This window comes from Channa argus, chromosome 12 (assembly GCF_033026475.1).
Source record: "Channa argus isolate prfri chromosome 12, Channa argus male v1.0, whole genome shotgun sequence".
In the NCBI taxonomy this organism is placed as follows: Eukaryota; Metazoa; Chordata; class Actinopteri; order Anabantiformes; family Channidae; genus Channa; species Channa argus.
In genome coordinates this window covers 2,267,805-2,282,379 of record NC_090208.1, presented here as the reverse complement: position 1 = coordinate 2,282,379, position 14,575 = coordinate 2,267,805, and the positions used below count along the sequence as shown (strand labels likewise).

At 40.0% G+C, this 14,575-nt stretch overlaps 1 protein-coding gene across 2 annotated transcripts in view; it reads left to right on the top strand.

Annotated features, from left to right (window-relative positions):
• Positions 1 to 14,575, top strand: part of LOC137136989 (muscle M-line assembly protein unc-89-like) — a 296,309-nt gene that overhangs the window by 250,764 nt on the left and 30,970 nt on the right. The window contains exons 8-9 of one of the 2 annotated variants that reach the window (XM_067522831.1): positions 1,480 to 1,806; positions 2,311 to 5,184. The exons of the other annotated variant lie outside the window; for it this stretch is intronic. Coding sequence (XP_067378932.1) covers positions 1,480 to 1,806; positions 2,311 to 2,378 — 395 coding nt within the window. The 3' untranslated portion in view covers positions 2,379 to 5,184. Of the gene's footprint in view, positions 1 to 1,479; positions 1,807 to 2,310; positions 5,185 to 14,575 lie in introns of those variants that run through there. 2 annotated transcript variants of the gene reach the window in all.

Genomic DNA, 14,575 nt, shown 5'->3' with positions numbered 1-14,575 from the left:
TGTCAGAGACCATTTCACTCTTAGAAAAAACAGCTGCTCACTCATGTTACTGCAATAAAAAAATCCAGGTGGGGCCCAAAAACCTTTTCTTCATTGACTCTGATGATAAAAGAGACGTCTGTAAATCACTTTCCAACAACCAGCAGGTTGATCAAACTGCTTTACAGTAAAAATAATAATAGATTTAAAATGTAAAAAATGCAGAAATGTCATTAAACATAATCTACAGAACTGCAGATAAATGCTTGAAGTATTAAAAGGAAATAAAAATTTAACAACCAATTTAAAACTATTACATGAATAAAATAATTGAGCTGCTCAGTCTAAATAAAACGTACCATTAAAATACTGTAAGAGAAAAGACACAAACCAATCAATAAATAAAAAGACATAAGTAGATGAATAAATGAATAAATATGGCGTCTTACTGCTGTGTTTTGAGTTCTGATTTAAAAGACATTAAATCTGGAGTCACACACAGTTGTAATGGAAGATTGTTCCAGAGAGTAGCTGCTACTACAGAGGAAGCACAGTCCCCCCATCTCTTTATCTGCTGTGAGGGACCTGCCAGCAGGCTCTGCTCCTGTGAGCACAATGATCTAGATTGTCTATGTGGGTTTAGGAGGTCGGATAAATAAGGTGGAGCGAGACCTTTCAGTGCCTTAAAAACCAAAGTTAAAATCTTCAAATCGATCCTGTGGGAGATAGATTTGAATATCATCTGCATAACAGTGGAAGAAGAAGCTGTGTTTTTCCAGAATAGAGCCCAATGGGAGAAGGTATAGTGAGAATAGCATTAGAATAGATAATTAATTTAAAAACATCTGTATCAAAGCGAAGATTTCTCCCAAATCTCAGCTGATTTCAGTCTCACACAGCATTTTCTGATCAGACTCCTGTTGTCACACTGTGTATTAGTTTGACCAGGCTTTGGCAGGAACATGATCAGGAAGTTCTCAGTGAATTCAGAAGGCAGCTGCTCTCATATGATTCCTGATCCATGTCCAAAAGAGGACGTGTTGTCAGCTGACAGACAGTGTGGTCCTGCTGCAGCAGCAGCATTTAAAGCCTCTATGGTCTCTGATATTTCAGAGGGATTTAGTTTGAAAGATTTCAGTCGTCTGAGATCCTACAAAGATCAGGCTGATTTAGAAATGATTAGAGTGATCAGATTGATCCAGATTCTCCTAGAAATGTCTGAAAGCTTTGTTTCATTTCATATCTATCAATCTGCTGCCAGATCCTCCATCAAATCTGATCCTGTCAACATTTAGTTTGTAACTTTCACTGAGAGGAAACAAACATGTGTTTGACTTCATATCATTTACTGAGTGTTAGTGAAGTCAGATGATGGGACAGTGATTCTGTCAGAGACAGGAAATAAAGGTTTAACAACCAAACTTCATCCACTCAAAGAAAATGTGTCAGAGCAGCTGCAGCTGTCTGTCCACATGATGTTGAGCTTTGTTGTCCTCTCAGTCACACAGGTGGAGGTGGATTCAGGGGTGGAGTCTGTCCAGCTGCCCTGTAAAACCACAGTTCACCTGCTTGAAGACGTCACAGTGCAGTGGAAAAACAGTATAGACTGGACGATACATGTGTATCAGAACGGCTCTGACCAGCCTGAAGAACAGCACAGTTTTTACAGAGGTCGAACAGAGATGAAGAGAAACCTGCTGAAAACTGGAGACCTCAGTCTGACCCTGAAATACCCCATAGACTGGGACAAAGACACTTACACCTGCACCGTCTACAGCAGGGAGGGAAACATCCTGATGAAGAAAGATGTGAAGCTCCAGGTCAAAGGTCAGTTTAAAGTCTTTATGCTAAGCTAACTGTTGTTAATCTTTATACTAAGAGAAACTGCAGTATTACTGTTAGTATGTTTCTATGAATGTATTTCACTTTATTTCATGACTCTAACAGTGAATTGAAATGAATGAGAGAGAGAGGGAGACAGAGAGAGAGACATTCAGAGGGAGAGAGAGAGAGCGAGAGGGGGAGAGAGACCTTGACATGTTGCATGTTGTTGTTCCAGTTATTTCTACCTCCTTCCTGCTCAAAACATTCTACAATGTTGTGAGCAAGAAGGAGGACGACTGAGAGACAGAGATGTTAAATTAATACATTTGTCTCTTGCACAGCCAACATGAAAAAGTAGTTTATGGGACATTCTGTCCTCGGGTTTGATCATTTGTGGCTTTTTGCACTGAACATTACAGAAGAAGAGAAACTTTAGAAAAAAATCACATTTTAAATCACAATATTGCTCTGAAAATTCTTTCTGACTGTCTTCTGTCTCCTCTGCAGAGAGAACTCAGGACAAAGATAAGACAGTGGACATCAGGAACAGAAGCAGCTCCACTGATCCACTCTGATGGCTGAACAATCAGTTTGATCAGTGTGTTGATCAATCTTTGATTATTGATCTGATCTGACTTTGGATCAGAGACAAAATGGAAGTGAAGGAGCTGATGGATGAAGACAGGAGGACACTTTGTCTTCTTGTTCACTCCTGACTCTAACACACTCACTTGATCAATGATGTCACATGTCGATCTGTCAGTGGTGAGGAAGAAGAGGATGAAGAGGAAGTGACAGTGGACAGCCTCAGTAAGAGGAGGAGACATAAGGTCGACTGATTAAAGTTCATCAGTAAATCATTGATCGATCAGAAAAACTCCACCATCTTTGTCTGTAACCACCTTCTCCTGGAACCAAACACACGGTGACTGAGCACCACCCGTCTGGCTGTGGAGGCCACAGAAACAAACTGCAGCTGCTTCCTCATTTGAAATCCAGACACATGTTGGAGCAGGAACCAGATCTGGAATCTGACAGTGGACAAGAGGAACAAGCAACAAAGACTAAAGCAGGATGTTTCTGTGAGGTCAACACTGTCTCCAGAACAGCTGATTTTGTCCTACAACACTGAATCAAACGTCCTGATTCTGTTTCCCTTTGTTAACTGCTGCTGTTCTGGTTCTTTCTGTTCTTCTGGTTCCTTTTCTGGGTCCAGTTCATAGATGAAATCTCTGTCAGGCTTTAGATTTCAGTCCACGACTTACAGGGGAAGTACAGTGAACTTACTGTGAACTTATTAGTAACAACGGTGAACCACCACAGAACCTAGAGATACATATTAGTTGTTACTTGATAACAAGAATCAAACTTTGGGGAAGAAGAAAAATACCTACAGTGGAAGTATTTGGTAGTTAAGGGAACTTCTTAAATATCACATAGGTATATAATTGCTTATTGTATGAAACACACATGTTTTCTTCTTCTTCTCCAGTTCTGTTTAAACAGCATTGCAGCTCATCAAGCTGCATATCAATGCAACACAAGTCTTTTCACCTCTATGCAGGACGTCTTTTCCCATGAAATCAAAGAAGAATCTAACCTGATCAACCAACACTTGGATCTGTTTTAAATTGTTGTTTTTATGCTTTGAGGTAATAAAAGTAAAAGCATGATTGTTAAAAAGTTCTATATCTAAACCCCTTTGTTACCTGTAGTTAGTAATATGAGTAGAACACAGTATGTAAACTATCTGTAATATAAACTCATGTATTCAGGCTCTGATGTCACATTTTTCATTCTGTTCTCTGAATAGATCTTTAAAACACGGGGAGCCCAATACTATATCGCCATCTACCGGTCGATCGCAAAGGTAGTGTGGGTAGATCTCATGGAATTAACAAAGTAGACGTCAACCCATCATCTGTCCTCACTATGACATTTGTCACTTGATTGATGTACAGAGCAGCCAGTCTGACATGTGACCTTTTCTGACACATGGTTCACTGCACATGCGCATGTATACAACAGCTCCAAGTGCTGCCAAACTCTAGCAAGCTAGCGACATAGCCTCCAATTAATTTCTATTAAACTTAACTAAAGGTATGAAAATGAGTGGGGGAGCTGGACAAAGTAAGAAGTCAAAAACTTACCACTTCCATACGAAGTGGGAGGTGGACTTTTGTTTCACTCGGTCATTTTTGAAGTGTGTTTGCCTCATCTGCCATTCAGCTGAAGTCCAGAGCTCATGGACAGTTCTGGAACTTACTCACGTGCTACATCCTTGAATGCATTATTCGGCTCCACATATTTGTGTGAGTCAGCCTTTTCCCACATGAAGATCATTAAATCCAAGTACCGTCCACCATGACTGATGATCATTTGGAAGCAGCTACTGTCCTGACTATGCAGCCCTGGCTGATTCTGTTCAGTGCAAGTCCTCAGAGTAAAGTAATGACAAAAAATGTAGAATTGTATTGTGTAATATGGCTTCATGTAGCTACACATGTAGCTACACATGTAATTACACAAGATTCAAAATGTTCATAATGTCAAAACTTCAATCCATCCATTATTTTTAACTGAGAAAACAAACACAAGCACTGGAAAACATGCAAACTGCAGACAGAAAGGCCAAAACCAACCGAGGATTCGAACCACAGACCTTCTAGCTGTGAGGTGTGAGGTCTAACCACTCCACTGCTGTGCTGTCCTCAAAACTTTAAGTATATGTTAAATGTTTTAAGGCCATTTGAATTTTTTCATTAGTTAATAAAAATAACTCATGTACATTTTTAAAAGTGATAAATAATTTAAAACAATTTCTTCCATAATGTCAATGTGCCAAAAGTCTGGTCACATTTATTGCAGCTGGGGATCTGGAGATAAGCAAGCTGAATTGTTTTAACATGATTTACAGTCTACTCATCACATAGACAGAATGTTGTTGAGCTTTGAAACATCCACTTGATTTCTGTAAGTGACACTGAAGCTAGAAAGACGTGGAAAAATGGCTAAAACAACAAATACGCAGGAGACACAAAAGATAGTGGATCACTAACCTTCTTGGAGGCCTCAGTCTTAATTTATTCACTTGCATCAGTTAAGAAAAGACAGGAAGTAGCTGGATATTCCTTAAAGTTTATGGGTTGAGGTGTTTAGTGCTCATGCAGTAAGTGTATTTTAACTGAATGTTTACAGGGATTCAGTTTCGTTTGTCATACAAAAATATCACTGAGTAAATATTTAGTCCACGAAATGTGATTCTTTCTAGTTCACTGTTATTCAATAATCCTCATTTTAAGGATGAAAATGAAAGATTATGAAAATATGTATAAAAGATGAAGTTTAAAAACTGAAATTGTGTGTGAGTGAAAATGAAAGTGGACAGTATCTGGGAGGACAAGAAGACATAGAAAGAAGAAGTACAGTGACCAAACAGGATGTAAAAAAAGGTGTTTATGAGAATTATGGTTGGATAGTTGTCACATAGTCAGTTATGAAACCATGTGTAAAGTTTAGGTGAGAGTTGTTTCCCATAGACGTCCTGCTCTTGTCTTTTGTTGTCTTGTCCCCATTTTCACCAAGGTTGTGTCTTGTGATTTTAGATTGTTTTTGTGTTGTTTGTCCTTTTATGTTGAGTCGGCTGTGTGTTTTGTATAGGAGCCATTGTCTCCTATTAATATCAAATAGAGTCAGTCTTTAATTTACAGCAGGAGATGTATTAAAGGAGAACTTTAATACATAAAGCTTTTCTCTGTGTGAAGCTGACAGACAGTAGATACTTGATATTTTACAGGACATGTCTTGTGCTTTAGAGGATACAGCTCTGAAGTGACCTTTATAATTCAGTATCTTCCTCTGATGATTTCATTATTTAATCAAATCTGTCACGTTTCAACTCCTTTAACCTTTTACAAACTTCACTGTGTTGTTCATTTTATTTGAAATAGGTCAAATGACCATTGTTGTCCATCAATCTCCACTTATTGACCCATAACAACAAAGTGACAACGTGTTTTCAGAAATGTTTTTGATTTGAAAGAAATGAATGTTGTTCATCATCAAATCACCTGTAACAGACTGTTAGTGATCTCAGCTTCCCCCTGATGTCTCTGAGCTTCTGAGCCATGTAGGACTGGATGTCTGAATAATGTTAACTGCCTAAACACCTGCTCTTGCAGAGAAATCTGTCATGTTGCTCTTCACCCCAAAGTCAGTAACCAGCAAACTGGTTTGAGCCGGTTGTACAAACTGTGGTCAGAGAGCAACTACTACAGTTTCCTATGAAAGATTTTCTACTGCAGCTTTTCTTTTCAGATGCTCTGCAGACACTGTTACACTCTGGTTCATTTTCATTTATTTCAGACTCACCAACAAATATAACACAGACGTGAACACTGGAGCTGGAAAAAGCTGGAATAATACTGTGATACTGAAATTTTCCCTCTTGCAAGAATTGTAGACAGAAATCAGCGTGATGAACCATCTCAGTTTAATACATGCCAGCATGGAGAAGACCACATGGATGTTGGGGTCTTCTGACTTGTATCTCTCAAACCCCTTCTATTTATACTTAAACCCAAGAAAGGAACCACCCTCACAAAACATGAATGAAGAAACAGGTGCAGGCAGTTGACAGTCATCACTCTTGTATTTTTTTAGGTTATTTGTTAATTACAGTTGTGAAGCAATAAAACCCTTTCATTGCACCTTCTTGTAGATTCTTGTAGAGGACTCAGTATCTACTACACTGCTTTGGGCCTTGTAGCAACAAAGGGCTTACGGTGATCTTGAGCAGTCCTCTAAACATGACACAACCTGCGACTTCTTGTCCACATTGTGACTTCTTCAATAAGCCCATCTTGGCTGAGTGTTTGCTAATTATCCAACCTTATGACTAAATTTACTCTATTCCCCCACATTGGCCCCTTTTGACACGAAGTGTCAACATGGTAAATTTAGGAATCTCAAAAATATGTAGTGTTCCCTCTTTAGCAGACTATTTAAACAAAACATAAAAAAATAGGCAAAATTAAATGGAAACAGTATGAATTATGGTGTTCTGTGATCTAAATCACCATCAGTGTGAGGGTCTCCTGGGGGCCAGTCAGACATGGGATCCAATGTTAGTTCCTTTGTGTGTATTGGGTTGGTTGGTATTTTAACATACAGTGATGTCTGTTCACCACCAATGATTCCCTCTATCCATTTATATATAAGAGCCTGCATCATGTAATAGCACATGTAAAAAACCGTAACATATGAGAATACTTACAATATTCACTACATCATTTACATCTGTATATCTCACAAAGGTCTGTACTAGACTAATAACAGGATCTAAGCATGGACAATGTTTTGTTTCTAGTTTAAATAGTGAATGTCAATTTGACGGTGGACCCTGAATTGTCACAGTTCTGTCCCCGTGTTTAAGTTATCTGGCTTTATTTCCTGTTTTGGCTTTTATTTTATTGATCCTCTTGTGTCTCTTCCACGTTTTGTCCTGGTTTGTTTCACCTGTTCCTCTGACCTTTTATACCCTGCTCTCCCCACTGTTCTCTGCTGGTTTGTGTTATGTGTAAGTGTGTGTTAGTACTCTGTCTGTGTTTGTCACAAGTGTGTATCCTGCCTGATCCCTGTCTGGACTGTCAAGGTTTTGGTCCATGGTTTGGTCTCTCCTTATGTGGTTTTGTGTTCCTTGTTATGTGTGTTGTTGTTCCTAGTTATAGTGGTTTGGTTCTCCTCTGTTAGGTTATTATTAATTTATTAGTTGATTTATTTACTTTCCCCTGTTCCCTGTATTAATTACCCCTGTTAATTTCCCATTGCCTCTAGTTTAGTTTGTTTAGGTTTTATTCCCTTCTGTCTATTCCTGTTTAGTTAACTTGTCCCTGTTAATTTACCCTCTTACCTGTGTATTAGAATTAGTTAAGGTCTAGTCTGGTGTCTGAATGTACCTGCTGCCTTGTGTTATTCTTGTATGTTTGCACCCCGTTGTTTGAATAGCTGTCGATTACCCTGTATGTGTTTAGTTGTAGTTTTGTTACCTTTTAGTTCAGTAAGTCTTTACCCTCCTGTTTCTTTATAAATAAATACCCTTTTCTTTATACCTCCTCTTGCCGTCTCCTTACTTGGGTCCTTGCTAAAGTACTTATACTAACCGTAACATGGATAACCAGGATGTTAGACTGTGGTCCATACAACCTGGTCTTGTGCCACTTTAGTAAGAATACCAACTATTAGCATAAACAGAATTTTTGTGATAAAACTAAACCGATGTCAAATTCCCAAGGTTTCCATTCAGATTGTTCAAACAATTGTCCTCTGCATCTTTCTTTCGGGCATTGTGAGTTCATCTTTTTCAGGTGATAAGTCACTATCACTTTTTCATTCATTTGACTCCTCAGTCTTTCCTGTTGGTAGAAAGTGTATGGCTCTTCCTTCTCTGTTGCTGTTCCTTGATGCAACAGTGGATGTGGATTGGTAGATGCCAACCATTTCTATCATTCTGATGATGAAAGCTGCAGTCAGGAACATCCAGGAAAGCTCCTTTCAGCTCCCAGCCACCGCTTTATTGGAGCCATCATTTCTACAAAGATCTACACTGGTATCCCTCTCAACAACCTGGACTGTGGGTGGAGTGGTCAGCAACACACATACTGTGTTATCCCGTCCAACAGGGCTGGTGCCAAAATCCAGTCTTTTGGCTTGATGGGGTAGAGTTGCCCAACTGCAGGCTCAGGAAGGGCAGTTTTTACCTCAGGGAAAATGAGCTTTAAAGTATGGTTTGGTGCACAACAATATCTTAACATCTCATCATCCACTCGTATTAGGCTCAACCCTATTTTATAGGAAGGATGTATTAGTCACATGAGTTTTGTTTTCAGTGTTTGATTTGCTCTTTCCACTGCACCTCCACTGGCTGGATGGTAGGCAACAGTGTGTTTTTAGATTTACCTGAAGACTTTCTGAAAGACAGTGTATTACATTATTTACAAAATGTGAACCATTATCACTACTTAGTTTTGAAGGGAGTCCCCATCTTGGGATTAACTCTCAAAGTAATGTCTTTGTTACTGAGACAGCAGAAGCATTTCTGCAGGGAAAACATTCAATCCTCTTTAAAAACCTGTCTATTATCATTAAACAACATCTATAATCAGAACATGGGGTTAATTCGATAAAATCCATCATTAAATATTCAAAAGGGCCTTCAGGTTTTGGTTGTGCTGACATGGACATTTCTGTTGTCTTGCCAACATTATTAGTAGCTCAAATCACACATTTTTACAGAACCTCTCAGCCTTGTAACAACAAAGTGCCTACGGTGATCTTAAGCAGTCCTCTAAAGATGACCCAACCTGTTTTCTTTGTGTGACTTCTTCAATAAACCCATCTTGGTTGACTGTTTGCTAATTATCTAACCATATGACTAAATTTAATCTATTCCCCCACAAGTCTAAATACAAAAAGCGAATTGAAGAACAGTTTGACAGAAACAGCTACTACAGCATGTAGAATGGGATCAAGGCACTGACTGATAAAACCAACCATCTGCCATCCACTGACCACACCACACTGCCTGAGGTCCTAAGATATAGTACTTGGCTGGGTACTGTAGCAGGGGGGCAGCCAGCTCACAGAGGTGTTTACATAAATGTTCAACCTTTCATTCCAACAAGCTGCTGGTACAAAATCTGTAAAATCGTCCACCATCATTCCTCTGCCTAATAAAATCACGTGTGAAGTGTGTGAACGACTTTCGCCCAGTGGCTCTAACAGCCATAATCATAAAATACTTTGAGAAACTAGTGCTGACACACAAACATCCTCCCACCTGCTTTCACAATTAGTGCAGGTGGACCCAAGTGAGGAGACTGAACTAATAAACACGTTTATTGGTTAAAAGTCGCTCCTAACGGGAGGATACAGAGGAAAACGTAACTGACAATAGAAATATGCTGAGCAACACGGATCCCAGGGAAACAACCTTGAACACAAAACCCGAATGAAAACAAGACAAATTATAAGAAACTAAAATACATTCAACGAAACCTAAATTACTGACCGAGAAACCCAACTAACACTAAAAACTAAGGGGACAAAATGAGCATAAAGCACAACTAACAAAATAAGACACAGATGAGAAAACAAACTACTAAACCAGAATGAACACACGGGAAAAGACTAAGGGAACTAATAAACAGAAACACACCTAACAAAATAAGACATGAACAAGAAGCACAAACTACCAAACCAGAGAGTGGGTGCAAACATCAACGCTGGGACACCATCTTAACTGAAGAACCTAAAACACTAATGTACATGTATAAACACAAAGAACTAGCAGCACTGAACATCAATCTGCAGAGTAAATCGGGAAATAAAATACACAATACAGAAGCAACTAGGTTTAAATGCAAACAATGAACTAAAAGATGTATGCAACAAAAATATGGAGCAAACAATAAAGAGGGATAATGAAGGGTAAAGCTAAAAAACAGGACTAGGAACAGGAAGTGGGGAATAGGGCTACAAAATAAAAGTCCAAAGGGAGGAAGTGTAACAGGAGTGATGCTCAGTCAACCTGAACTAGCTCCTACTTAAGATGCTGTAGGTTTAGAGTGTTGGGAGACTCCTGCAAGTGCAATGAGCTCCTCTCCTCTTTTTCTCTATACATTTATTTGTCACCACTACATGTTATTAATTTTGTGTCCTACCAACCTGTATAATGTTGTTGTTGCTTTTCGTTGTTGTTTTGTTGTTGCTTTTTGTTGCTTTGTTCTTTTCTCTCTTCACTTTCCACTCACCCCAACCGGTCGAGGCAGATGGTCGTCCACCCTGAGCCTGGTTCTGGAGGTTTCTTCCATTAAAGGGAGTTTTTCCTCTCCACTGTTGCCTGTGGCTTGTACAAGGGGGAATTGTTGGGTTGCTTCTACATACTTGTGTAGTCTGGACTTTATTATGTAAAGTGCCCTGAGATGACTTTGTTGTAAATTGCTCTGGAGGGACAGTCGGGGTCCTCTTAGGGAGGTCTGGGACTGCTTTGCACACCTTCAGTGCTGTACATAGTTTAACTTTACTGAGCAGTTACCTGCTTTGCCTGCTGGCACAGAGCACCTCTGGCAGCATGGAGAGCATCTTCACAAACTGTGCCACTGTCTGGTTCACCAGCTGCTCAGATGCAGAAACATCTGCACCGGGTGGTGATGGCAGCACAGCATGTTGTAGGGATGGAGCTCCAAAGACTGAGGAGAAGCTTCTCTGCATCACACCTCTTCCTGTCCTACCACAGAGCAGAAAACAGAATCTGTGCAACACACAAGCTCACATGAAGAAGACTTTGTTGCTTTATTGATCTGCATTGATAGAAGTCACATGAAAATTACCAGCTTATTGAAAACAATACATGACAAAAGTAGAACGTCCATATGATCAACTCAACAACTGTCATTCAAATCATCTGATAAGAAAAGTGTGAAGCTCAGAAACTCTACAAAACTACTCTGTGTCCAACAGTCTTCTTCTGTCTGATCCAGTGTGTCTGTGACGTCTCCTCCTCCAGACGACATGTGGACATGTTCAGTAGCTGTAAAACCTGATGTAGCTACTGATCCATGATCAGTTCTCATGTAATGACGGATCAGAGCAAAGTCATCTTCTTCTGTCTTCTGTTCTGCAGAGTGTAACTTTAAAACACACACACACACACACACACACACACACACACACACACACACAGTGTTTTTATCACTGTAGTCATAATAGTTGACCATGGACCACAGGGTCAGTGGTTCAATCCTCACTCCTGGCTACAAGTTGAAGTGTCCTTGGACACTGAACCCCAAGTTGCTCCCGGTGGGTCAGGTGAGCACTGCAAGGTGCAAGACTTCCTGTGGACAATAGTTTGGACGTGTGACTGTGGTCAGAGTGATGCTCTTGATGATGAAGGAGTTGAATGTAGAGAGGGACAGACGTCTTTTTCAGGATATACACAGGAGACAGTGAGCTGGTGATTGTAGTAAATGTTTCAGAAAATGTGTTGAATCAACTGATAAAAACTGTCACATGTTGAGTGTGAGAAGAAAACAAAGATTCAAAGTCGGGAGTTTTATAAAGAGTGAGACGTCTGTCCCCAAAAAACTAGATGAGCTGTCACTGATCAACGCTGATCAATAGTGATCAATAATGAGTGTGTAGACAGTGTGAGAGTCAGGAGGAGTCAAAGTATAGAACAAGAAGACAAAGTGTCCTCCTGTCTTCATCCATCAGCTCCTTCACTTCCATTTTGTCTCTGATCCAAAGTCAGATCAGATCAATAATCAAAGATTGATCAACAGACTGATCAAACTGATTGATCAGCCATCAGAGGAGTTGGATCAGTGGAGCTGCTTCTGTTCCTGATGTCCTGAGTTCTCTCTGCAGAGGAGACAGAAGACAGTCAGACAGAGAGAGACAACAAGAAATAAAAAAAATGAAACAAATATAAGGAAACTCACTTTTGACCTTTTACTTCTCCAAACTTCAACTGGACTTTCATCAACTTTTCTTTTCTGTTTTTCTTCTGCAGCAACAAGAACTCAGTCGACTATCAGCTGTGTTTTCTTCGCATTCTTCAACACAACAACAAGGTCAGTAACTCAAGATTCAAGAGAAACTATTATCCTCTTTTTAAAAACCAAACACTTTGTTCTGGTGAATCAGTTGATTTCAGTGCCTGATCACAGCAACATTCTCAGTGTCAGTGAGGACAGAACAATGTCTGTGGAGACATTAGAGGACAGCTCCATGTCTTATCTGTCCACCTAAACACAATTTCAGCTTTTGAAACTAATCCCAGCTTCTTGTTTTCTGCTCTCATGTGCTGATGGACATTTTCATTGTCACTGAAATAAGGTAGAGAGACAGAAAATGTCAAAGACATCCAGCCAGAGCAAACTCACCTTTTCCACCTTTGTCTCCAATTAGACCAATAATCTAATTCATCCCAACACTTGTCTCAAGTTCTGTCTGCAGCTTCACATGATCAAGGACCTGTTGTTACCTGGACCTGATCTACTTCTGGTGGAGCTCAGTTCAAAGTTTCTCTCTGTCACAAATATTCACATTACACTGAAATGATAGTTTGGTTCCAGGAAAATTCATTTCAATTCACTGTTAGAGTCATGAAAAAAAGAGAAATACATTTATAGAAACATAGTAACAGTAATACTGCAGTTTCTCTTAGTATAAAGATTAACAACAGTTAGCTTAGCATAAAGACTTTAAACTGACCTTTGACCTGGAGCTTCACATCTTTCTTCATCAGGATGTTTCCCTCCCTGCTGTAGACGGTGCAGGTGTAGGTGTATCTGTCCATGTCTGTGGGGTATTTCAGGGTCAGACCGAGGTCTCCAGTTTCCAGCAGGTTTCTCTTCATCTCTGTTCGACCTCTGTAAAACTCATCCTGTTCTTCAGGCTGGTCAGAGCCGTTCTCATACACATGGACTTTATCAGCATATAAACTATATTTCCACTCCACTCTGACGTCTTCAGGCAGGTGAACTGTGGTTTTACAGGGCAGCTGGACAGACTCCACCCCTGCATCCACCTCCACCTGTGGGACTGAGAGGACAACAAAGATCAACATCATGTGGACAAACAGCAGCAGCAGCTCTGACACATTTTCTTTGAGTGGATGAAGTGAAAACATGTTTGATTGGTTCCAGTCTGAAATGTCTCCATGTCTCCATGTAACAGAGACAGTGTTGTCTTTGTCTTCAGTCCCTCAGTTGGGTTGTTAAACCTTTATTTCCTGTCTCTGACAGAGAATCACTGTCCCATCATCTGACTTCACTAACACTCAGTAAATGATATGAAGTCAAACACATGTTTGTTTCCTATCAGTGAAAGTTACAAACTAAATGTTGACAGGATCAGATTTGATGGAGGATCTGGGAGCAGATTGATAGATATGAAATGAAACAAAGCTTTCAGACATTTCTAGGAGAATCTGGATCAATCTGATCACTCTAATCATTTCTAAATCAGCCTGATCTTTGTAGGATCTCAGACGACTGAAATCTTTCAAACTAAATCCCTCTGAAATATCAGAGACCATAGAGGCTTTAAATGCTGCTGCTGCAGCAGGACCACACTGTCTGTCAGCTGACAACACGTCCTCTTTTGGACATGGATCAGGAATCATATGAGAGCAGCTGCCTTCTGAATTCACTGAGAACTTCCTGATCATGTTCCTGCCAAAGCCTGGTCAAACTAATACACAGTGTGACAACAGGAGTCTGATCAGAAAATGCTGTGTGAGACTCTGACAAAGAGGCTGGAGGTTGGATTAGTCTGCCTGCTGGGACAATAGCAAAGTGTCTTTAGAAGGAAGAGACGAGGATGTCCTAATGTGAGAATTCATCATGTGGACAGAAAATCAATGTCTCCAAATCATCAGTGATGTTAACGTCTGAAAGAAGAAAAAGCCTCCTCTGCTTCAGACCTTCTGATAATGTGGACATGACTCTGAGGAGCTGGAAGTGAACTAGTGTCAGGACCTGAACAAAGATGGACGTCTTTCCCTTTGTCTCTAACTGGCAGCTCAAATGTAGTGAAACTGAAGATTGTGTCTAATGTCTTCAACTGGATCTATTTCACCATGTTCCCTCAGCTATACCACAGGGACATTTTAAGACATGAAGACAAATATGGACTAAGGTTTTAGAGAATAACAGCCCTCGTCTCTCAATGTCTTCTATTGGACACAGGGGGTTAAAGTGTCCAAATG